General features: G+C 41.3%; 1 protein-coding gene across 4 annotated transcripts; it reads right to left on the reverse strand.

Moving 5' to 3' along the window:
• Nucleotides 1-7,362: 7,362 nt before the first annotated feature.
• Nucleotides 7,363-23,139, reverse strand: LOC148012449 (uncharacterized). Of its 4 annotated transcripts, none has more exons than XM_087669089.1 (2): nucleotides 22,879-23,072; nucleotides 7,363-9,660 (listed from the first exon to the last, which is right to left on the reverse strand). In XM_087669089.1, the coding sequence occupies exon 2, from the start codon at nucleotides 9,655-9,657 to the stop codon at nucleotides 9,448-9,450; it is 210 nt and encodes a 69-aa protein (XP_087525215.1). In that variant the 5' UTR covers nucleotides 9,658-9,660; nucleotides 22,879-23,072; the 3' UTR covers nucleotides 7,363-9,447. The 4 variants fall into 4 exon arrangements, with proteins under 4 accessions (XP_087525215.1, XP_087525214.1, XP_087525213.1 ...); XM_087669088.1 differs by having other exon boundaries at nucleotides 7,363-9,708; nucleotides 22,879-23,063; XM_087669087.1 differs by having other exon boundaries at nucleotides 7,363-9,698; nucleotides 22,879-23,056.
• Nucleotides 23,140-24,843: the final 1,704 nt, after the last annotated feature.

The raw sequence follows: 24,843 nt of genomic DNA on the forward strand, positions 1-24,843 counted from the left end.
TCCACCCGTGCAAAGAACCTTTCCTTAATCAAATCCTTTAAGAATCAAGCACAAACAAGGCATTCAGCCCTAATATCATCTTTCAGAAAACATTCCTTTATTCCCATGGCAACTTGTCATCACAGACCCCTGCCATGAATTTACCATTAATCACAAGCACTTGGAATAATCATCTAAACAACAATCCAACAATCAGTTGAATGTAAAAGCATTTAGGGTGTTGTTCGATCAACCAACAAAAACAACGGTATTCTTTTCCAAACATTGCAAGAGTAGACGTGATAACATTTCCATCCGCATATCTGCTCTCCCCCTTGGGTTCAAGAGTGATTCTATGCAAAATTTACTTAACACTCCCTTCCTTCATCTAAGGCATATGTTAAGGGTTCAAACACTATACACGACATAAGTTCTATAGGTCACTTACATTGATCGATAACCCAACCCCGAATCGGATTGGTAAAAGTCGTAGTTATTAGATGGATCTCAAGACATCTTAATTTTAATCCTTATGATTAATTTCTTGTACTAGCTCTTGGTCAAAGCCATGAAGCAAACATGAAATTATTATCATATATCAAGCATGTTATAGGCATAATGTGTAAATACTTAATAAGTGCGAGATGATCTCAAATAGCTAGACTCCAACAATCCTTGCATTGACCTAGAATCCAGTTCTTCTTAATATTTGGGCTGTTAAGCTAAGTACTTTTGAAGTATCTAAACTTTAAACTAGGACTTTCTATTCATGATTCTTAATGTCGTATTATTTTAGCAATTATGCTATTTGTAACCCTTGACTATGCTTTAACCTGGCACTTGTATGCATAAATTTTTTTTCATGTCATTCTTTTAACGACTATATCATCCATAACCCTTGACTAATTCTTCCTTGTAATTGCTCTATCAATAAATATGCAACTAAGAAACAATCAAATGCCAAATCATGACAATAGGATAAAATAAATTCAAGGTGCACATGCCAAAGTGATATAATCTAGGCCTTAATGAATAGAGGAGATGGAAATTAGTACCTGGGTATTCAGAGATGAATTACCCATACCCAACATTGTATCCGCATTAACGGTAATGCCCTGACTGGTGACTCCACTGTTGGACGCAGGATTACCATTGGTGTGTGTGTGTCTCCCTACGTTTGGGGGCCATACTTTCAACTTATATATATATATATATATATATATATATATATATCTCTCTCTCTCTCTCTCTCTCTCTCTCTCTCTCTCTCTCTCTCTCTCTCTCTCTCTCTCTCTCTCTCTCTCTCTCTCTCTCTCTCTCTCTCTCTCTCTCTCTCTCTCCGTTTTGTCCTAGGGGGTGGTAGGCCACATGGCCTACCCCTTGGAATTGTCACTCTCATCATCTTCTTCCTCTTCGTCAATGTCCTCTTCCACTCCTCCCTTGTCATCATCACCGTCTTTCTCCCCCCCCCCCCCCCCCCGGCACCTCTTCGGCAGCGATGACAAGGGGAAAGGGTAATTAAGAAAAAATTAAATTCTTTTTTATTAAAATGGATTAAAAGGGGTGTGTGTGGGGCGGTTCCTATGTGAAAGGGGAGGGGAAATATTACATATGGTAAGGGAATTGCTACCTCAATCACACTCCCACACTCAAAAACTTACATAGTCTTCAAAAGGTAGAGTTCAATCTTTGACAAGGAATCACAAGAACAACTAGGGGAAGACAGATGACTCCATCATGTAGCTCAAAGGGCACTTTAGCAAGATGAAGTTTTCACTTACTTGTGTAGGGAAAAAGAGGAGAGCATAGTGATACACACTTGTGAACTTTTTTTGTTTTAATGTCATTTTTACTTCAAATGAAGCTTGTCATTGTTGCTTCTTCTTTCATGTTGTTGTGGTTGCGCTGATTGTGTGTTTCTTCTATCAAAAATTTGCGCAAGCCCTCGACCTCTCTTTGATTATAGCCTCATCATGTAATATAGCAAGTGTCATCTTTATTTGCCTACTCAATGGGTGCCACTTGCTTTTGTGAGACCATGTCTCATGTCACTACATATTTTGTGGGCATTTTAGCCACGCATGGATATGGACTACTACTCCTTGCCCTCCCAATCCTACACTATTGTTGTCTACTTCAATGCTCTGAACTCGTCAAATTCTCCTTTTTTATTCTTTTTTATTGCAATGGCACCTAATGGAAAAATCCTACACTATCAGCTAATGGAAGAATCTACTTGATTTTTCCATTAGGTGCTTCTTCTTATTGTTGTTGTGGTTCTCTTGAGATTTCTAAACTCGTGTTATCTTTCCAATGACAAAGATGGACCTCACTCAATACTTTTGAAACACCATCTTGAAAATGTGTTCAGGAGGTATATTGGTATCCATGGAGGCAAATGGAGTAGAGTATGATGGTTTCAATGTTGAGGCAAGAGGAGTGTTTCTTCTTCTTCTAATTCTTCTTCTTATCTCTCATTGAAATCATAACCATGGTGGGTTCCACTCTTTATTTCTTTTCCTTCTTTGTCTTTTGCTACAATTGTGAGTGAAAATCAAAGCTCATTGCACAAATCATGGCATTAAACAGAAAATAATATGTCTAGCAACTCATATCTTCCATTATTTTGGATGAAGCTTGGTAATATTAAAACTGTAGGCTAGTAAATGGACAATTGGCCCATAAAGTGTTGTCTTAGCCACTGTTTTTTCTTATCCTCTTAACTTTATTGGATCTTATCATTGCTACAGCAAATGCCAGAGTCAAGAAATGGCCTAATGATAAGGAGGGAGAAAGAGGGCTGCAACATTCTTAAGAGAATGATCCATGTCATCCTATTTCGGTACACCAATTCTAGGGAATCCACCCAAGCTTGCTTTTTGAAGGCCATCGTGCACATTTTTAGGTCCATAACACATCTTTTGCTTTCACTTTTCTAACATATCCATCACCTTTGAAGTGCATGTATTTCACAAGAGTGCCATGTTTATAGGTAGGGTTAAAAATGGCAAGTCAAATGTGATATAATACAAGTTAGTAACTTAATAGTAGCCTGAGGAACACCCATGGGCCATTTCCCATTAGCCACAAGTTGCACATCCCCAAGATTGGGCAAGGGACAATGCCTAGTGTCTATAGGCCACTCACCAATGGCCACCTCCTATCAAAATGTGTTGTGATTTTCTTGGATTTTTCTTTCTTGGTTTTTGCAATAGTCATGATTCATAGGGTTGAGGTACAGCTGTATAGGCTAAGACTCGAGACTCAATCCTTGAGAGGTAAATTGAGCATTAGAGCAGTGAGAGTTACCATTGACAACTTGTCACCATATGTGGATCAAGCTTGATATTTGGAACTTGGATCATGGATTCCCCTAAATTGGTGTACTAAAATAGGAGGATGGGGTTCATTCTCTTGCGTTGCATCCCTCTCTCTCCCTCCTTATCATCAAGCCATCTCTAGCCTCTAGTCTTTGTTGTAGCAACGGTCAAAGATCCAAAAAATTTAACAAGATAAGAGGAAACATTGGCTAAGACGACACTTTACTAGCTCGTTGTTCATTTACTAGCCTAGAGTTTTAATATTAACAAGCTTCATCTAGAATAATGGAATATATGACTTGCCATGCATATTATTTTCTCTTTGATGCCATGATTTATGCAGTGAGGTTTGATTTTAGCTCCAAATTGTAGCGAAATACAAACAAGGAAAAGGAATAAAGAGTGGAAGCCACCATGGCTATGATTTCAGTCGTTGAGAGATACGAAGAAGAATTACAAGAAGATAGGAACGCTCCTCTTGCCTCAACATTGAAACCATCATACTCTTCTCCATTTGCCTCCACTAATACCAATAAACCTCTTGAACACGTTTTCAAAAATGTGTTGCAAAAATGCCAAGGTCCATCTTCGTCATCAAAAAGAGAACATTAGTTTAGAATCATTAAGAAAAGAAGAAGAAGGAGAAGAGGAAGAACAACAACAACAACAACAACAAGCACATAATGGAAGAATAAAAAAGAAGAAGTTGATGAACATGCCACTGTAGACAAAAGACTTTAAGCGGAGACTTTGACAAGGTTGAAGGCATTAAAGCAAACAACACTAGTGTTAGATGGGGAGGGCAAGGAGCAGTAGGCCATATCCATGCATGTCTAAGATGCCCACAAAGTATATAGTGACATGAGACATGGTGCCACAAAAGCAAGTGGCGCCCATTGAGTAGGCGAAGAAAGATTATGCATTTTATATTGCATGATGAGGATGCAATCAAAGAGGGGTCAGGGGGTTGATGCAAGTTGACAAAAAAAACACATAGTCTGTTCAACCATAACAACACAAAAGAAGAAGAGGATGATTGAAGAAGAAGACAAAGAAGAAGAAGCAACAAGAGGCTTCATGTGAAGTAAAAACAACATCCACTCAAATTGTGAGGAATAGGGAAAAGAGTGTTAGGAGTATCCAAGGAGACAAAGAAAACACAAGCAGAAGAAAGAAAATACATAATTAAATAGAAGAGTTCCCTTATTCTAGGCCTTTGGGCACCTGCTCACTACTCATCTAAGGGAGAGAATGGTTGATGATGGGAAGAATGAAGCAACATAACAATCAACTTACACCACACCAACTACAAGCGTCAAAAGTTGTCCAACTGCTTGTGCAAGTAGTAGCACCAGAGTGGCATGGTGAGAAATCTTATAGGACTTCTTCACTAGGATGAAACTAGATAGATAGATAGATAGATAGATAGATAGATAGATAGAGAGAGAGAGAGAGAGAGAGAGAGAGAGAGAGAGAGAGAGAGAGAGAGAGAGAGATGTTTGATGCAACCACCAACCCTAGATCATTTCCATCAGATAGAGAGAAGAGCATAATCAAAACTCGACCTCTGTGCATTTGTGTCTTTTTTGCTTTATCCCTAATGGAACATCCCATCCCCTAACCATTGACTTCTGTCTTTTTAGAAATAGTAACAATATAATTAATTTACTATAATTTTTTTGTTAATCTAGTCATACTTCCATTTGCCTCCCTAATGAATCTCAAACCACATCATTTTCCTGTCATGCCCTTTCAATCCCTTGGTAGTACCTCCATGTCCCCTTCCCACCCTCTACCTTACCACTACCACATTATATTCTCTCCACCATGGAACCTTTTTTATCCTTCTTTATGGAAGCCTCTCTCTCTTTTCTATCTTTGCATCCTTTCCTCCAAGAGGCACAAATCATTTTCCCTTCCTCATGTGATACCCTCCTTCTGATCCTATAAAATTTTAATTTAGAATCTCATAACCTAATTCATTTAACAACCCTAACATAGCTAAGCTCTTGAAAAAAAATAAAATCATATTAAAATTATATCCATTAAAACAAAAGATGTTTACAAGGGCATATCCCTATGCTCTCCTCTTTTCCCCTATAAAAGTAAGTGAAAGCTTCATCTTGATGAAGTGGCCTTTGAGCTACATGACAAAAGTAACTTTCTTCCTCTAGTGGAATAGACAAGTTGTTCTTGTGAGATTAAACTCTTATCTTTTGAAGACTGTGTAAGTTTTTAAGTGTGGAAGTGTGATTGAGGCAGGAGTTCCCTTACTCTAGTGGTCATGGTTCTGGAGTTCCCTATATCCTACCATGGCTAGGCCTCATCACCATCATCAATCGCTTTTTCACCACCAACTTTGAAAGTTTTTTATGTTAGATAGCGATTCTTCTTCGACTTGGTTGGCAAGGACGCTTCATGTTTTTAGTGTGGGAGAAAATGATGACACCCAAAGAAGCACAAAAACAATGCACAAAAATGTCCATGAATACACCACATTTCCGTTTTTGTGGGGAAAATAATATTTTCATCATTGCAAAAATACTAAAATATACCCTTATATGAGAGAACCACGTCCATCGAAATATATAGTGTGCATAAAAGTGTATTTGAGTACATGTGTAAAGAGCTAGAAAGAACTCAAACATAAAGCGCAAAGCCTTAGAAAATTCCAATGTACTAAAAATTCAAAGAAATAATAAAATATTGAAGGGTGTTGGTGTCTTTTGAAGAAAAGGTGGGATGGAGTGCACAAGTGGTTTTTATGCCTCTTCTCTCCCCTTCTTACAAGACACACTCTATTGTATGGTGCAAATCTCTCTCTCTCTCTCTCTCTCTCTCTCTCTCTCTCTCTCTCTCTCTCTCTCTCTCTCTCTCTCTCTCTCTCTCTCTCTCTCTCGCAAAAATTTCTTTTCCTCTTTTTCCTTTCCTCTTTCCTTTTGTGCAATGAAAGCTATGGCAAAAGATGATTATCTTGTTCATTCATGAGAGTTCTTAAGTTATGTTATAATATCAAGATCAATGTTGCAAGCATGTGGATAGATTTTGCACACTTTTCCCCTAGTTTTTTATTTATTTCTTGGCGTAGGAGGATTGCCTTAATTTGCTTAAAATTTACACGTATAGCAAAGTCATCATATACTTGAATAGGAATCCTTGATTACAATATAATGCATATTTCACTTCTATTCATAATAATTTTCAAGGACACAATGGCATGACTCACATGTTTATGATTTATACCTCTTGAATGTGCACGCATGTATGCATATATACTAGGGTGTGTTGTTTGTGTGTGTGTGTGTGTGTGTGTGTGTGTGTGTGTGTGTGTGTGTGTGTTTAAAATTTCCTCTCAGAAATTGATCATATAAGACTATTGAAAACTTAATAAATTATCATAAATCTAACAACTATTCAAACAAATCCATTGAGATGATAGTTAGAAGTATACAATGAGATTGCCTTACAAAATTGAACAAAAAATAGTAAAAGATTGTAAACTCCAACAAAACTTAATTGTTCACATACATGAACTTTACAATGTTTTCTTTGAGACTATACAAATCAAATTGTCATTGAAACAAACATAATTATATTCAAAACTTTTGAATTCTATCATCCATAGTCCATTGGGATAGTCTTGCTAGGCCTTAGAAAGTGAAGAATCCAATTATTACATGCATCAATAACAAAACACATGGAAAGTATCATCCATGTTGATGCATATTGTGAGTGACATTATTGGACCCAATTTTCATCATAATCAAACCTACAAAGACACTAAAAAATCATACCCAAAAGGAAATATGTAAATTATGTGATTAGTGTAGATAAATATTAACTATTACACTCAAAGAACTTAAATTGAGGTCTTAAAGCCAAGCTTAGCACAAAAATTTATCATGTTCTTTTTATTAGCATCTCCCATATTAATAATCCTCTACATACAAGTTTAGGATTCAAGGGACTTAAGTGTCTAACGTTCCATCCAATTTTTGAAAGAATTTGACTCTTGATTAACATGCTTATTTAAAAACCTACTCAAACTATAATAGCAATACTATTCCATAAAAGAATCAATCCTTTTTTATTATTTTCAAACCATAATATGAATAAGAGAAGTACCTATCACTAAAGGCACACTGACAAAGAGAGAAACCTCTGTATTACAAGGTAATCTAATAAACACCATCATCGATCAACGAAACATGCTTCACCTCCTCTTTACACCTTAAAGAACAATCAATTGATGTGATTAGCTATTGCATAAAATTGAATGATACACCTTCTCGAGCTCATAATATTGAAGTGTAAGGAATTAAAAACTTATATTTTTAGCGTATACTAGAAGCAAGTGGATGACTCTCAATTTAGAAAGAAAGAGATATGCATGAACTTCTAATATGCTATGCTATTGTAGTTGTATGCCTTACCTCCCAAAGTCAAAGTTGATATCCCAAAGCACCAAAAGAAATTGGAAATCAAAAAACCTAACTATTTAAGTGTTAGTGACACCCCAATCCCTTGGAGATCACGAAAGCACAATCCCTTGCAAATCATTGCCCATAATGTATAGAGACCTTCACATCAACATTCAAGACAAAACATTACATAAAGTAATCATACTATAATCGTGATTGATGAATGACCCAACCTTAAGTCTTCAAGGTACTAAAGATGCTTATTTTCCCCTTTCATCATTCATAAGCTACATATCCACCTTTCATCTATCCTTGTAATATTTAGACATGTGGATACCTAAAATATAACCCTAGCAATATAGGCATGGGTGCGTATACATGCACATGCACATGCATGCCTATGTAATAACTGTGTTTTTGTGCATACATGCTTTCTAGGACTAAAGGCAATTAGTAAATTAATAAATTTTGTGATTACATGCTTTCTAGGACTAAAGAACTTGCCTGCAAGCGGGCGGGCGTGTGTGTGTGTGTGTGTGTGTGTGTTAGCCAAGAAGGAAATGCTCATATGCATGCACACGCCTACATATGCATCTGGGTGTGGGTGGGTGGCAGGGAGGGGGAGGGGGGGTGTAAGAGAGTGGCAAGAAGGGTATGTGATACAAGCAAGGACAAGTAATTTGTGCGCCCGCATGTCCATGCCTATGTGCACACACGCAAGTGCATGCATGATATGAAAAAGTAATACAAAGACTTATACCTTGCTCAAACTTGACATACATGATGACTTATATATTGCTACAAGAATTGAGAAAACATTTATTTTATTTTACTGAGAAAACAAAAACATTCAGTCCAAGATCAAAATATATCTTAAGGCACACAACACGAGGGATGATAGCTTGGCAAATAAATCATGCTAGCGCCACTTCATCTCAATTTCTAAACAATCAATTTTAAAATGCTACATAACTGAAAATTGAGAAAAAGACATCAAGAACTCTTCTAAGGCCTCATGCTAATGACTGGCAACCCAATTGGTTAAGCGGTGCGAGTTGCCAAAGGTCTTTAGTTCAAAACCCAGAATGGGGCGGCTCTATGGCCTCTTATCCCTTGGGATGCTCTACCCTTAGTTCATAAGGTTAGGTCTCCAACCATCAATCTAGTATCTACCAAACTTTTTTTAATTTAAATACTGGCCTCATATATCACCCACCCAACCATACCCACGTGTGTGCACGCGCACGTGTGCTTTCCTATTGCCATCATGACTGCACAAGCATTTATGCATTGTAATCCTTCTCATTTCCAGACTTCTTCCTGAAGGACCCCCGGGGGCTACTAGAGATCAAAATGGTGTCTGCCTTTGAAAACCCAGAAAATTATACACACCATAAATACCCTTAAGACAAAAATGTTCAGCATCAACTTCCATCAATATCCTTCATTGCATGCTTGTAGATATGATTATGGACCTGTTCACAAGCTCACCTTGCAAAGCTTACGGAACAAACTGTAGTTCATGTAAAATCTCTCTTGTCTCTCCAATGGTGGCAATGCTTATAAACTCAATGACCAAAGTGAAAGCAAGATATTCTAACCAGCAAATGGTCATGACTTAGATTTGAGACATAAGACAAGGAATCTGCAAAACCCAAATTTCACAAATTGTTTCCTTTTCAGTTATTTAGAGCTTTCCAAGGATACTGAGTGAAATTCACTTCAACTTATGTTGCCGGTGAATCTTTCTGCAGTTTCTTGAGAGCTTTTTCCTTCTCAAATTGTTCTATAGCTGCTGCCATTTCATCTGATCCACCGACAGCCTCCACTGTGTATACATATACACCTGCCACAAACAGTGTGAGGCAGGCCGCAACAGCAGAATTTTTCATCTTTAGACCTTGTCTTAAAGGAGAATACTTTGGAATTCCTGGCATAGCCTGTGACAAGGGTTTCCAAGATCAAAGAGCAATCCTTCCTGTAAATACCTAGCAAAGGTTAGGAGTCAATGTGCTTTTCCAAGTAACCCATTTGACAACAACTGCAATATCACACATACATGCCAACGCACAGCTTCTTCCCCTTCCACGAACTAAAACTCAGGAGTCCAGCAAAATTTCAGTAGATTTCGGAGTCACTATGAACATGTAATCTTGGTATTAACATGCCCCCTTGTCAATTCAAGATCACAAATGAAACAAAAATAGAGGTTTGGACATAAAAAGCACCAACTTCTCTGGTTGAATGTGTGTGAACATGTAGTCTCATAGATTGAAGATTACAAATGAAACAGATTTTAGGATTGGCCTTGTAAAATACCAACTTCTGTGGTTAAGTGCAAATCAATTGTCAATTACTCTACCTGAGCAATCTTTCATGAGAGCATACAATGTGTGAATCCCAGACAGTACAGTTCTGCCACCACCCAGGATAAGTAGTATAATTTTGAGTATTGGTCTTCAATGCTAATAGCTCAGGGCAATGTAAACGTTAATAAAATGTGTAGCAACGTGATCACCACAACAATAGGCACCTCAATGTATTTTGTACGAGCATGAAACACTGGATTCGGTGCTACTATAATAGCACTCTTAACTATTAGAAAAAAAGGGAGTGATTCCCTCCAAATAAACATGAAGATCAGCCAATACATAGCCTAACCAAATTGCCCTGTACTCAGCTTCACAAGATGAGGTAGCCACAGCAGGTTGTATCTAGCTTAGTTAAGAAATGCATGACTGGCCTAAAAAGAAACAATATCCACAAGTAGATTGCCTTATATCATAACATTAATACAATGTGTAGCAACGTGATCACCACGACAATAGGCATCTCAATGTATTTTGTACGAGCATGAAACACTAGATTCGGTGCTACTATAATAGCACTCTTAACTATTAGAAAAAAAGGAAGTGGTTCCCTCCAAATAAACATGAAGATCAGCCAATACATAGCCTAACCACATTGCCCTGTACTCAGCTTCACAAGATGAGGTAGCCACAGCAGGTTGTTTCTTGCTTAGTTAAGAAATGCATGACTGGCCTAAAAAGAAACAATATCCACAAGTAGATTGCCTTATATCATGATCACAAAGCCAATCCAAATCACTGTAAGCACACATTTGCAAGTCTCCCCCCTTGGGAAATAGCAAATCATATGACTGTGTTCCTTGGACATATCGAAAAATGTGCTTAATGGCAGCCCTATACCTAACATATCAAAAGTAGACTGAAATTCAGCCTTGAAATCTGCAATTTTTTTATCATTTGGTCTAGTGTGCAACATATCACCTGCATAAAGAATTATGATTATCAAAATCCACCCCCCCCCCCCCCCCCGCCCGGGTGACCTAGATGATGGGTTCAATTGGGCTGTTTTGGAACCCTTGTGCAGTCAAAAATGCATTTATCAAGCACAAAAGTCTCTTTTAAGCCATAGAAGGCTTTATTCAGCTTGCAAATCTTGTGCTCTTGGCCTTGCACAACAAAGCCTAGAGGTTGTGCAACATACACATCCTCTTCCAAATCTCCATTAAGAAATATTGTCTTTATATCCAATCGATGTACATGCCAACTGAAATGTGCAGCCATAGCAATCACACATCTAATGGTGGTGGTCATCCTAGATGTAGAAGCAAATGTCTCCTCATAGTCAATGCCCTTTTTCTGACCATATCCCTTCATAACCATCCTTTCCTTTTGTCTGTCAATAGACCCATCAGATTTCCTTTTCAACTTGTAAACCCAATGGGTACCAATGGTCTTTTTGAGAGAAGGCAAGTCAACAAGACTCCATGTGTTATTCAACTCAATAGAGCACATCTCATCACCCATGGCTTGCACCCAATGCACATCCTGTCATGCATCCTCAAAATATGTAGGCTCATCCTCATCCAAAAGAGCACTAGCAAAAGCATATGCTTTCTTATTATCACTAAGATGGCATGTATCAACAAAATGCATCCCCCCTGCATTTCTAGCACATGAACATGTACGCTGAGAACCAACACGACTCACTTTAAGAGTCTGTAACAGCCATCTAGGGGTTTTTTTGGCTATATGTATAGCAATCCTTTCTTTCACAACTAAGTCATCCACTGCCCCTAGGAAAAACTGGATCAGCTGGAGGCTCATGTGGGGCAAGTGGAGCAAGTTCAACACGCTATGATTGCTGATTTTCTGCATCATTAGCACCCAAATGAATAGCATATAGAAGAAGACCCTCAAATACATCCAAAGAGTCTAAAGTGGGTAGCATTTCAAATTCAGCATGCATATGTGCTCAATATTCAAAGAATATAACATCTCTACTCATAAAAACCTTGTGCATGGAAGAGTTATATAACCTATACCTCTCACTTCCATGCTATACCCAACACAAGAATGCATTTTCCCACCTTGTCATCAAGCTTTCCATGAAGCTCTTTGGGTACATGTGCATATGCAACACAACAAAACCACAAAAATAATCCACATTAGGCTTCTTGCCATACCATGCCTCATATAGTGTAATTGGCTTCAATACTTTTGTAGAAGCACGATTCAAAACATGACTTGCACACAGAAGGCCTTTAAGTTAAAATCTATAAGGCAGCCCTTTGCTAATCAACATGCATCTAGTCATTTCCATATAAGTACAACTTTTGCACTTTGCCGCTCCCAAACTAGAACCAAGAAGAGACTGGAAGAAAAGATCAAGCCCATTTTTACCCCAAGGCATCCCATCATAAAGTAGCCAGGGTATCAAACAAAGGGTGCATGTTGATTTCCCAATAGCCTACCAAGACTACAGAGGCAACGGTCATCTTCCTAAGGGAGTCCAAGGAGTCACCCTAGAGAGGACAAGACATCGCACAAAGGGTGCCCAATGGCCTACCAAGTCCTACAAAGGCAAATGGAACCACATTGAACTTCCCCTTTTTTTGGGGGGTAAGAATGTAAATGGTTTGCAACCTTTCAAGTAAATGTGCCCTATGGGAAAAATGAAAAGGGATGGTTAGATCCAACACATCACAAAACAAACAAGCTAACCCAACCACTCAAGGGTGTCAATGTCGAGGGAAAGGGTTAAAGAAGTATAGTGATTTGGTGGTAAGGTGGTGAAGAACTACCAGTGGAGAGCTCACGATCCACTCAGGTGTGCTCTGCACAATGAGATGCATAGTAGTGGGCTAATGATGAGAATATGCATGTAGAGGTGCTATTTGGATAGTGTCCCATGTGGAGAAATTGTTCATTTGTACAAGCACCCTTGTACAAAGATGATCATGATTATGCAATGCAAAGGGAAGGTACAACCGGCAAGGGAGGCCCACAAGTGCCAAATCCTGTAGAATATTAAGAAAATGTAGAAACCCCCTCTCAACCCTAGATGTCAAGGCCGAAGGAGGAAGAGAAGCTTGATGACGGTCTTCCTATAGTATCAAGAACCATGATGATATGTGAAGATGAGAATGAAACATCCCAACTGAAAGAGCAAGGTAGAAGTCACCACCATGATAACATCAAGAGAGATGTTGTAGGATCTGCCTTGGGAGGGGAAGCCTCCATGCTAGTAAAAGAGCAAATCTCCTAGGAAGATGAAACTACAAAAAGAACTAGCATGTTCATTGTTAGCCCTATAGTAAAAATATAAAACTCTCAAGAGAGATTAGAATCTACAAAACAAAGGTCAGTAGTGAGATGCTTTAAAGCAAAATTTTAAAAATTTTGAGAGTTAAATGAAAAAACAATGCAATGAGTGTGTATATATGAGTGAAGGCAGCGGAAGACTGAAGAAGGAAAGACTAAGGATGTGGCCACCAACACATACGTCCATCACCAGGTCACTGCCAATGAAATGCTAACAAGGTAAAAAACTGGTCTGAGATGTAGATGCAAAGGATGACCTAGGAATAGATGCAAAGAGTACAATGGGGAGAAGCTAACAGACAAATTAACTAATTCTTCAAGAGTATTGAAAGATATAAATTGTTGAGGCTCTCTACATGCCACATGTGCAGTAGTAACTATGTCAAAAGGAGCAGAAAGGGCAGCAATGGGAGGCATAGCTCTACTAGATTGTCCAACAGAAGGGGAGGTAATCGCAGCAGTCTGTTGTGGTTTCATAGGAGGAAGACCCTAGGCCTTGGTACGACACTCCATGTCCACATGGCTTGATCTCTGACAGTGTGTGTAAAATCTATTTTTCATAGGGAGTTGTTGCCAGATGGATTTTGTTTCTTTGCTTCCATTAGAGAAAGGGGTGTCACCTTTTTTTGGCTTGCCTTCGAATCTTGTGAGTTCTTGCTACTGCCAATTTTCCCTTGGGAAGAAAAGGCAACCACACTCCTCTTTGAATAAGAATTTGTGGAGGACTTTATGTGGACTTAATTGTGTAGCCTTTCATAATGCAACTAAGACTCAAACTCATAGAAGGTCAGCAATCGGGACAACAAGATGATGTGTTGGATGAATTGAAAGTATTTTTCAAGCAACTTATTCAAAAAGAATGTAATCTAATTGTCATTTGACTCTGGAGAGCAAGTAGTGGCGAACTCAACGAGTAACCACCTATATTCAGCCAACTTGACTTTCAGATCATCCCCTTGCTTAATGGAAAACTCCTTAAGCTCAAACGCGAGATTTATACACCAAGTGCATCCAAATTGAAGCCTTGCCCATCGCGTCCCCTGCTACCTCACCTCCCAATTGTTCCCTCATGCCCGCCCCTGCCCATCGGCATCGCTTGTGGCCCCTTCCGCCTGTGGCCTTGCTTGGGCCCCCGCCCCCCTTGCCCATCGCCCCCCCCCCCCCCCCCCCGGGCCCACACCCCCCCCGTGCTGCCCCCGCCTCCTCCGCCTTGAGGCCCGCCGGCTAGGCAGACACACCACTTGATTGGAAAACAGCAACTCCCCCCCCTCCAGTTGCTCCCCCCTCCCCCTGCAACAACTCCCCCCCTCTGGTAGCACAGCAACGTGATAGGTAGGTTCTCAGCAGGGACGCGCAATGGAAACCTCTGGTCTCTGCGAGTGCCCCCAGTCAAACACCTTGCGCCATCATCCTCTCTGAGGAATAGCTCTTAGCCGTCCGAGCCACAGAGCTCAAGTTTAAAGAAACGACGTCTTTGGTCAGGTCGTTGGACACTCCCCATCGAGGGCCCAGCTGCGGGATTGGCTCCACTCCACGTTGCGCATTGGCACAGCGCAAATCGCGGAGGCAGTCCTCATGGACCAAGGGATCTTCATGGTTCGACTCACCTCTGTGGATGCAGCTAGTGAGCTAGTGGAGAGCACACTCTATGCCTCCACAAAGGGGGTCATTTACATGGTTCCCCGGTATAGCGGCTTCACAGTGGAGACATTTGTGCTCCATAACAGATTTCTCAGACATCCAGTCACCTTACTTTTCCTCGGACTGGCGATAGAGTACCGCCAGTTAGCGGAGGACTTTGGACGGCTCTTTAGCACAGTTCTTCCTACCTCCTTCACAGATGCAGTGACAACTGCAAGAGTCCCAAAGGTACGAGTAGCCGTGAAAGACATAGAGTATACCAAAGTTCTTGGAGATTGAGGCAGGAGGTCGCTCCTTTAGGCAGCAGGTCATTGTAACTAGGCAACCAAGGCAGTGCCTGCGCTGCCACGACTTTGGGCATCACGTAGTAGATTGTACGTGTTTCGGAGCCAAGGCGGCTCTGCCGAAAGGCCCCCAGGTGGACGCTGACGGCTTCATACAGGTCCAGAGACGATAGAGAGGAAGACCGCAAGGGGGGCCACAACTAACTCCTCATATGCAGCCTCGACAACAGGGAGCAGGAGGGCGAGCGACGCCCCCTAGGTAGAGCACTCCGCAACCCGCCCCACCCGGCAGGACCGTAGTCCCCCACATCCACCACCCACGCCACAGACTACCTCACCTGAGATCCCACAGCCCCCACACCCCCCCCCCACTAACCCTAGCCCACAACCTCCCCCTTCCAAGGCCACCAGCCCCCCCCCCCCCCAACACCCGCCACGTACCTTCAACCATCCCACTACCATCCCTCGATCCCCTTCCCCCCCACCACCTTCCCTGCCGAGCACCCCCCCCCCCCCCCCCGATCCGCACCCGGTTCAGGTGATCCCCCCTAGACCCACTCCCCCTTCTCCCACAGGAGGTGATGAGCCACACACGCCTACATCCTCCTCGCACCAGCAGTTTTTCCCCTCCCACACAGCCACCAGCTTATCTATCCTTGCCGCCTGTAACACTTTCCTGAGACAGGTACAGCTGTTGCAACATGAGTTCTTCCGTAGTGGCCCATGGTCCTACCTAAGAGTTGAGGAGCGCAGAGAGTTCCCACGAGGTGGGGATCTTCGTGGTTCGTAAGTCAAGGAGGGGCAAGGTCCATCTATTAGCACCACCAGATGGACCAAACTACACTTTTTTCCTTCAGTCCTCTCACTCAAGAGATTGAACGACGACACAGATAGAGGAGTTGAAGAGTCAGGTGACGGACCACATCTCCCAGTGGATGGGAGAAGGACTAGCATTGTTTGCACAGCAATGGCCTGGTTGCATGATGAACATTACTCACTCCCACCGAAGCCCAGCAGGTAGGGAAGGTACTCCCGAGCAGCTCGCACACTACCTGGGAGCACACCATAGGTGCCACGACAAGAGTGGAGGTGTATGCACCTCTATTGGCCCGAGCCTCACTGCCTGTGTACAAGACCACGGGACGATAGTGGCAGGGAGGGTTCTATGGATTAGATTGGATATTGGGAACTCGTGCCTTGGAGTCCTCAATGTCTATGCCCCTACAGAGGTTAGGGCACGCAGCAAATTCTGCGTGGAGATCGCAGATGGACTCCCAGAGGTGGACTCTTGGTTCGTTGGAGGAGACTTCAACAACCTAGAGACTTTGGAGGACCAGCAGGGCAGAGGCAAAAACTACCAGGGTATGGTTGGGGAGGAGCACTAGGCATGGGAGGTCTTTCTACTGGCAGTAGGAGCACGCGATGCCTGGAGAGACCCTGCCTTCCACAAGAGGGAGAGGTCGCTGGATTTCTCGAGGATACAGGCAGCTAGGTGGAGTCCTACTAGAGCGGTTGGATAGGTTTTATGTGGGAGAGTGGGGAGGCTCTCGTGGAGGCCAGATTGGGCAGTTGGCGAGCACCACGTTGCCCAGTTCTCCTAACACTTGATCCCCCAACATCTGCCCTACACAAACGATCTTGTTGGATCCCTGACTTGATCTATAGGAGGGAGGAGGTGACGAGACACAAAGAGCAGATTTGGACCAGGGAGGGGGGCAAAGGGGCTGGATCACAAAGGAGGTTGCAGAGGTCCTAACCGAGTCGAGTGGTATCTGCCAAGAGGCAGCCATACAGGTCAGGTAGCAAAGCTGGGAGGAGGAGAGAGCACTCCGGCGGGACCTTGCAGCCACGCAGAGATTATTACAGGAGGCACCAAGGGATCCCACCCTCCACGCACAAGAGATGCGCACGCAAGCAACCATTGCTGGCCTAGAGGACAAACGCTCAGAGTTCTCTTTCTGCACCTCAGCAGCCTTCTAGGCGCGGAAGGGGGACACGATATGCAGGGAGTTTTTCCAGGTGCACCAACCTCGCACCTTAGGAGAGCAGATATGCAACCTTCGAGATCAATATGGAAGGACTCGTTCTAGCCCAGACGAGGTGATGAAGATTGCCACCCACTACTACAATCATCTTTTTCAATAGGAGACAGCCTCAGCTAGAGGACAGCGATGTAGACAGCAGGTCTGGGATCACATCCCGTCCCTAGGAGTTGGCTCCATGCTGATCAAGTGACCAAGGTAAGAAGAAGAGGAGGAAGAAGATGTAGAGGATCCCTAAGATCCAAGATTTCCACCTGAAAGGGAGCCTGCAGTAAAGAATAGTAGACAGATTGAACTAAAGAACCTGAAACTCAACCTCGGGAGAGAAGCCACTAGCTCCGTGTATCCATGCAAGAAGGAATCCAAAGGCCTCATCACCAAGTTGTGGCTGAATCTCCAAGGCCCTGATCTAGGTAGATCCCAAGATCCTAGGAATCAATAGGTGAGATGACCGCTGGAAGGAAGCCATCCCATCCAAGGGTAAAAGAAGAAGGTAAAAGGCCTCCGCCAGGGTGTGAGAAGGATTGAGCGGTGGGTGGGGATCCCCTTTGAAACTGGAGGAATAGGGCCCCCTCTGAAGTCACAGTAGATGTAGATGCCCCCTCCGAGAGCAAAGAAAGATCATCCCCCTCTGAATCCCCCTTTGAGGTAGATAGGAAATCCAAAAACTCAACGATCACGGACTTTGAAATGTTTGAGGATGAAGGAAGTGCCACCGGTCGTGCTAAACAAGTATATGGGATAGTGAAAAACTCCCAGAGATGGCCTCTCAAACTTGAGTAGGCGAGGGTGAAGAGTGGGGCTCAAACTGAGCAATGAGTGGGCAACAGTCGTTGCTTCTCAATGGAGTGGACTGGGAAGCCAAAGAAGAGGAAAATGTCGAGCAGCCACTGTCTCTCGAAGGAGCGGATTGACGAGGAGATGGTATCAAACAATCCTTGTCTCTCGATGGAGTAGGACTGCAGAACCACGGGTTGTGGTAGCCATTGTACCCAAAAATAGGTAGGAGAAGACTGTCGTTGGCATTTTGCGACGATCTCCAAGAGGTCATAGCGCCAATCGATCCTCCATGTGCTCGAAAAGACTTAGTGCGCATCGAATGCGTCTTATTACCTTGAGCATAGTACTCTGATAGCCACTGCAGAACGATCTTTGTGGCCCAGAAAGGAGAGATGGCACAAGGAGTGCTTGGTGGAAGACGCATATACTCTGAGGGGGTACGGAGCAAAGGTCGAAGTCGGCCATCTTTGGTGGGATGACCGTTCGTGCCGCAGTAGGAGCACCCAGTAGTTTGGTCATCTGTTGGTAAAGAAGCCATGGATTGCCAGAGTGCCTTGCTGAAGAAGGAAGAGGTGGAAGAGGTCAACCACGAACCACGAACCGCAATGTCCACCTCAAGGGGTATGAGGGCAGTGTGAAGCACGAACCGCAATGTCTGCCACAAGGGGAGGGAGGAGAGTGGAAGGGCTAGAAGTGAGCTGCCAGCGGGAGGAGGATGCTACCAGCAGTAAGAGGTTGCAACCAATAGAAAAACGCAAGTGAGAGAGAGAAAGACTAAAAACGCAAGAAAAACCAACAGCAGCAATCAATATACTGAAATCAACTCCGAACAATGTGTGGTGTGTGGTGGGCTAGAAACAGGTGCCAAACTGTTGTAGACAATAAAGGCCAGCTTCGACCGCAATGTCATCCATGTCCGAGGTGTGGGCAACAAGCTGAGATACCTAAAAACTGCAAAAACGAGATTGTTTTCTGAATGGAGAGTGATCAATAACAATCTCTCTGTAGTTGCAAACTGTGAGTGGAAGGCTAGAAACAGGTGCTAGACTATAGATAACAGCAAGGGACAGCTAAGACTGTAATGTCCTCCACGAAAGGGGTGTAGACAACAAGCTGAAAACACCTAAAACCTGCAAAAATGAGAATTTGGTGCAGCGAAAGAAGAGAAGTAGATGCCGAACCCGCCACTAGTCTTTGCGTCACTGGACTGGAGGATCTTTGCTGCTGTTTGAGCAGATCCAACTCTGATACCATGTCAAAAGATAATGTACCAACGAGACAGTAGGGTTTGCGAGGAGGAACACGAAGTGAACTCGGCAAATATGAAGAAGAGAAGATAAGAGAGAAGAAACTCTTATGAATGAAATGATGAAGTTCTGAATCATGAAGTGAATGTGATACAAGGGAACAAGGGTGCCGTAGCACAAGGAAGATGAAGAAGACAGCCACGAACCAAAAGCCGCAATGTCCTCCTGAAGGGGTGTGAGGGTAGTGGAGAGGCTGGAGAGGAGGTGACGGACTGAATGAATCAGCCGTGAGGAATGAATGAGAGAGTGGCCTATAAATAGGCGCAGTCAACCTAGGATGGTGCCCCTTTTTGGGGCTGTAAACCCTAAATGCAAATCCTAAACGCAAAAAGTAGAAATGAAAAAACGCAAACTGCAGGTGAAGGGTGAAGTGTTTCTCAACAGAAGGTGCGTGACATCCCGTAGATACCACACGAGCGGAATATCTACTCCATGCTCTATGAGGAGCTATTAGCAACGGTGTATGAGACTCGTGCATGAAGGAGGGTTAGAGTGAGAGCCACACGTGGTTGTACATCACAGGCAGAGTCAAAGCCAGAGTCTGAGGCTAAGGCTGCTTCATCAACTTCTCGATCAGGATCCTCAAAGTCGAACGAGGAGATGGTACACAGATCCTCAAAGTTCGGATGAGTCATGAGTCATGACTCGTGAGTTATGATATACAGAAGTCACTTTAGCAGTACAAAGTCCAAAGTCCAGACTACAGTTGCCAGTTGTTCATTGATGCTGATACTTATAGCCTCACTAGACTTTGGAGTTTTGACAGATTATTCACATAACATAGTTACATGTATCATTGTTATCTTGATTTCACTTATTATGAATCTTGATTCTTGTTCCATTGTTCTTGATGTCAATCTTCAGTGTTCACTGCTCTTTAGATCATAGATTATTCATGAGTCATAAATTCTAATTCATTTTGTTGCCTTAAGTTTTGAAAATTAAGTCTTAATTATATTAAGCTGTCTTAAGTTTCAACCATTGAGTTCTCAGTCTTGACTCCTCAATCTCACTCGTGAATCGTGACATGTGTAATGAATCATGATTTTAATCATATGACATAAAGACTCAAAGTTTTGTATGAAATTTGGGTACATGTTGTTCTAGGCATTGATACATTTACATACCCACATAATACTGTATTTATTTTAGTATACAATCCGAAACGCCATTTCCTCGTTTCCAAAATTTGGCCAAAACTCCGAAACTCCGAAACTCCGGTTTTTTCTGTTTCCGTTTTCCCCATTTCCGAAACTCCACAGTACTATACTTCTAAGTTCATAATGACAAAAGGCCCCTAACTTTGGCTAGGGCTGCCTATTTATAGCAAACCCTAAGCCCTAGTCCTCTAATATTATTACAAAGGCTTTTAGCCTATCATTAGCCTTATTTATTTGTCATTGGCCTTATTTACTTCATTACAAACCCTCCCTGCTTCAATTAGCTTTGTCCTCAAGGCTGCAAATGGGAAGATACTACAATGGATATAACATAAAAGTTCAAAAGCACAAGTTGAAGAAGAATCCATGATCCAAGAAGTTCATGATTGTCTTCATGCTGCTCATGCTGTCCAAGAAAGGGCTGTCATAGTAAAAGAGTCATAGCTTCTGAAATATAGCTCCAAATCAAACAAATGAGGTGTCATTTTGAAGAATACACCTAGAAGTATCAATCCAAGCATACAATCTTGACTTTGATGACGTCAAACCATTTATTTTTATGACACGAATTTAATACAGAAAGCTGTATTAAACAGTGAACTCATGCTTCTTCAATTGTTTCTCCCATAAACCGAATAAAAATCAATGAAGACAAGCTGTCAATCATATTTGCAGGTCAAGGGATCAAAAAGTCTAGCCATTCTTCCATAGCAATCCTCCACGATCAAATGGGAATCCATCAAAGTGATCATCATCATGAAAACAACTGCCAAAACTGTCGATGACGATGCCTGGGTCAAATGGGAAAGAAGAATCATCCCAATGATCTCCCGGATCAAAAGGGTAATGAACATTCTCATAATCCGCCTCATAGTCATCATGGTCAAATGGATGTAAAGGATCTTCATTATCCAACATGTACATATCCCAATCACCTATGGGCTGATATGCATTATCAATAGAATCACCATATAAACCAAAATTTGCATAACCATGTCCCTCTTGAAGGATAAAGGTCTCATGAAAGTCCTCCTTATGTTGCATGCTGCCCTTAGTGAGGTTCTCATGAAGGTCCTCCTCATTGTCCTCATATTCTTCAACATTATTCTCCATTTGCTCTTCTTCATTATCGTCATTACCATCTATGCTGTCCACATCTACATGTACTTGCTCTTCTTCATAGAAATCTTCAGCTTGTAATGCTTTAAGTGGCTCACGTGGTACATAACCCATATGGTTGGACTGATAGTAAGTGTCGGAGCTCTCATTCCCATAATGCTGTCCATAAAAATGATCATAACTACTACATTTATCCATGTCATGCTGATCATGATGGCTGACATTCGCATAGATATTACCATAGGCATCTTTATAGGCATGCTGTCCAAAGTCATGTGGATGAAATCTTGCAAGAGAAACATGGTAATCATGATGAGAAGGCTGATCAAATACATCATGCTGCTGTCCAAATGTATGTACATGCTGTTCATAAGCAAAAGAATCTTCACAAGCATTATATCCTTGCTCAAAGTAGCCATGATAGTCATTGTTTTGGTAAGGAATAGATGCATGATATTCTTGATCGAATCTACCATAAGAAACATCATCATGTTGTTGACCAAAATGATTTGAATGATACCCATTTTGCTCATCATGACATGAAGTATAGCTGTATTCTCTATGCCAATACCCTACTAGCTCTAGCATGACCAATAGCAACACAACAGTCCTATTAGTGCCAGCAGCACCTACAAAAGGCTGCAATGATAGAAAGAATAGCAGTGGATATGCTCTCTTAGTCCTCAGCATATGGTCTCAAGTAAGCTAATACAGCTAGATGACTTGGATGTGACTGCGAATCAGTTATCAACATACAAATAAGACTGCAAATTTCATGGGACCATAAATATGTGTTCTATATGCTACCAACTAGTAATCTACAGACAGCTCCAGCTAGACTAGTGAGCAGTGAGCACATGTATTTCTTTGTAAAATTCTTCTGACTAGCACACCTTATTCGGGGAAAAAAATATGCTACGAACATGTTAATACATCGTTTGATTAGATAGAGTTTAAACTTCAGTATCAAGTCTTCCGCCAGCATTTGGGGCAACACTCTGCCAGAGTGAGGAGCCACTTTCTACATTGACCATAAGTACAGTGAGGTTTTCTGAAGCAAAACGAGGAACTAATACATCGATTGATTTCACAACAGGTTACAGCAGCCTTGCTTGAAGAGAACAGTAAAGATTTAATGGCGGCAATGAAATGATGAGCCATGCATAATGCATCCTTGTCACAGAAAGGAACTCACCTCGATCGTTGCTGGCCTCAATCAGTACTCTAAAATTTCGTTCACCCCGCTATGTTGGGATTCTTTCTTTCTTTTCGTTTCTCCATCTTGTATCGGAGCCTTAGGCCTTTTCCGGGCAGCTTTGTGCTAAGCTTTTAGAAAATTCGAACTAGCAATATTGCACAACAAGGCCGTGGCATAGTGGATCGAATGTGGGTTGAGTTTCCAGGGTTGCGCATCTCTTGCTACACATAAAAATTTACTAGGCGTTCCGCGCCTAGACTCGCCCGGTGCTTCGCGTCGGAGTGGGTGCGATTTTTGCAGGCGTGGGTGGGAGCGGGGGTGGGTGTTGGATGCGTGGCACTCGCCCCTGCGTTCTCTTTTTTTTCTTGTGGGGGAGGTGGGGGGCTGCCACTTGGCACCCACCCCCCACCTCTCGTTAACTAATAGTATAGATTTGTCGGAGGAAAAGGCAAAAGCAATACACATAAAATTTTATTTGTAAGGAAAAAAGAAAAAAGCAATATTGCGAGGAAACTATGTTTTTTTTTTTACAAGTGTAGTTATGTGACATTTTGTAATTATCTTTTTTGTTATTTTTTTGTGTTAAAGAAAGAAAACATAAGCGTACACCTACAATTGATGAAAAGCTTTTTAGGAAAAGCTTAAATTTTGAAAGCTTTTAGGCTTTTTAAGTTTGTAAACTACAAAAGCTTTAAAAAGCTTAAAGGAAAGCTTTGAACATTGGAAAGCCTTAAGCATATATAAAAGGGGGACAATTAAGTAGTATGGGTCATTCTCTTCATTACTAAATTTGTCTCTTATTTGAGGAGAGAGGAAGATCATACATAAGTGTGTGAAGACGTGTATGCTAATTCCTCAGTCATCACGTTTACAAACTAAAAGGTTAGATTCAAATCTTCGTCACTCATTCTTTTTAGGAATAGTTTAAACAATTTTGTCCTTCATATTTTTAGTTTATTAATGTTAGATTCAAATCTTTGTCATTCATTCTTTTTAGGATAAGTAAATAGTAGTGAAATGAAAACAAAAGAAAACAATCTTTTGAATGTATGGTGAAAACAAAAGCATAACGAACTTTCAAACATACTGAAAAAAATAAAAATGTAAAACTTCAACAAATCAGATATTTTAAATGGACGAGGGAATGGCATCTTCTCCCATAATTATTTAATTATAAAGAGATTTGTGTCAACTCTTCAACATGCTATATAGCATGTTTTCTCATTTCATGTCATTCGTCTTTTTAGTTTATTAAGGTTAGATTCAAATATTTGTCATTCATTTTTTTTAGGATTAGTAAATAGTAGTGAAATGAAAATGAAAGAAAATAATCTTTTGAACATATGGCGAAAATGAAAGGGTAATGAACTTTCGAATGTGTTTTTAAAAAAAACAAAAATGTAAAACTTCAACAAACCGGATATTTTGAATGGACGGGGGATGACATCTTCTTCCATAATTATTTAATTATGAAGACATTTGTGACAGCTCTTTCACATGCTATATAGCATGTTTTCTCATTTCATTTAGTTTCTTTTAGTTTTTGAAGTACTATTATTTTTATTTATTTTATTATAATTACTATTAAGAAAAAAAAATCATCATCCTTGCACGTCGAAAAAATAAACTATCTTTTTTAAAATGAAATTACGAAGTATAGCATATTTTTCAATGAACAAGTGTACAACAGTTTTATGATAAAAACATATTGTTATCATTAACATCAATGATGCTACATAGAAACAGAATCACAATGCATCCTTCGGAACTTCTATAAAAAGAAAAACTATGGCTTCTAGAAAAACATCACTAAAACCATTTACTGCAACTTGGTACAACATAGAAATATTCAAATCGTCTTGGGCAATAGAATGTGAAAGCATCATTGGAAGACTAACAAAGTGCACATCGTGTGGTATAGTCACAATGCAACATCATGCTGTCAACTCACAATAGAATGAT

Source organism: Lygodium microphyllum, chromosome 27, assembly GCF_053477565.2.
Source record: "Lygodium microphyllum isolate KBCC chromosome 27, Lygodium_microphyllum_v1.1.10, whole genome shotgun sequence".
In the NCBI taxonomy this organism is placed as follows: Eukaryota; Viridiplantae; Streptophyta; class Polypodiopsida; order Schizaeales; family Lygodiaceae; genus Lygodium; species Lygodium microphyllum.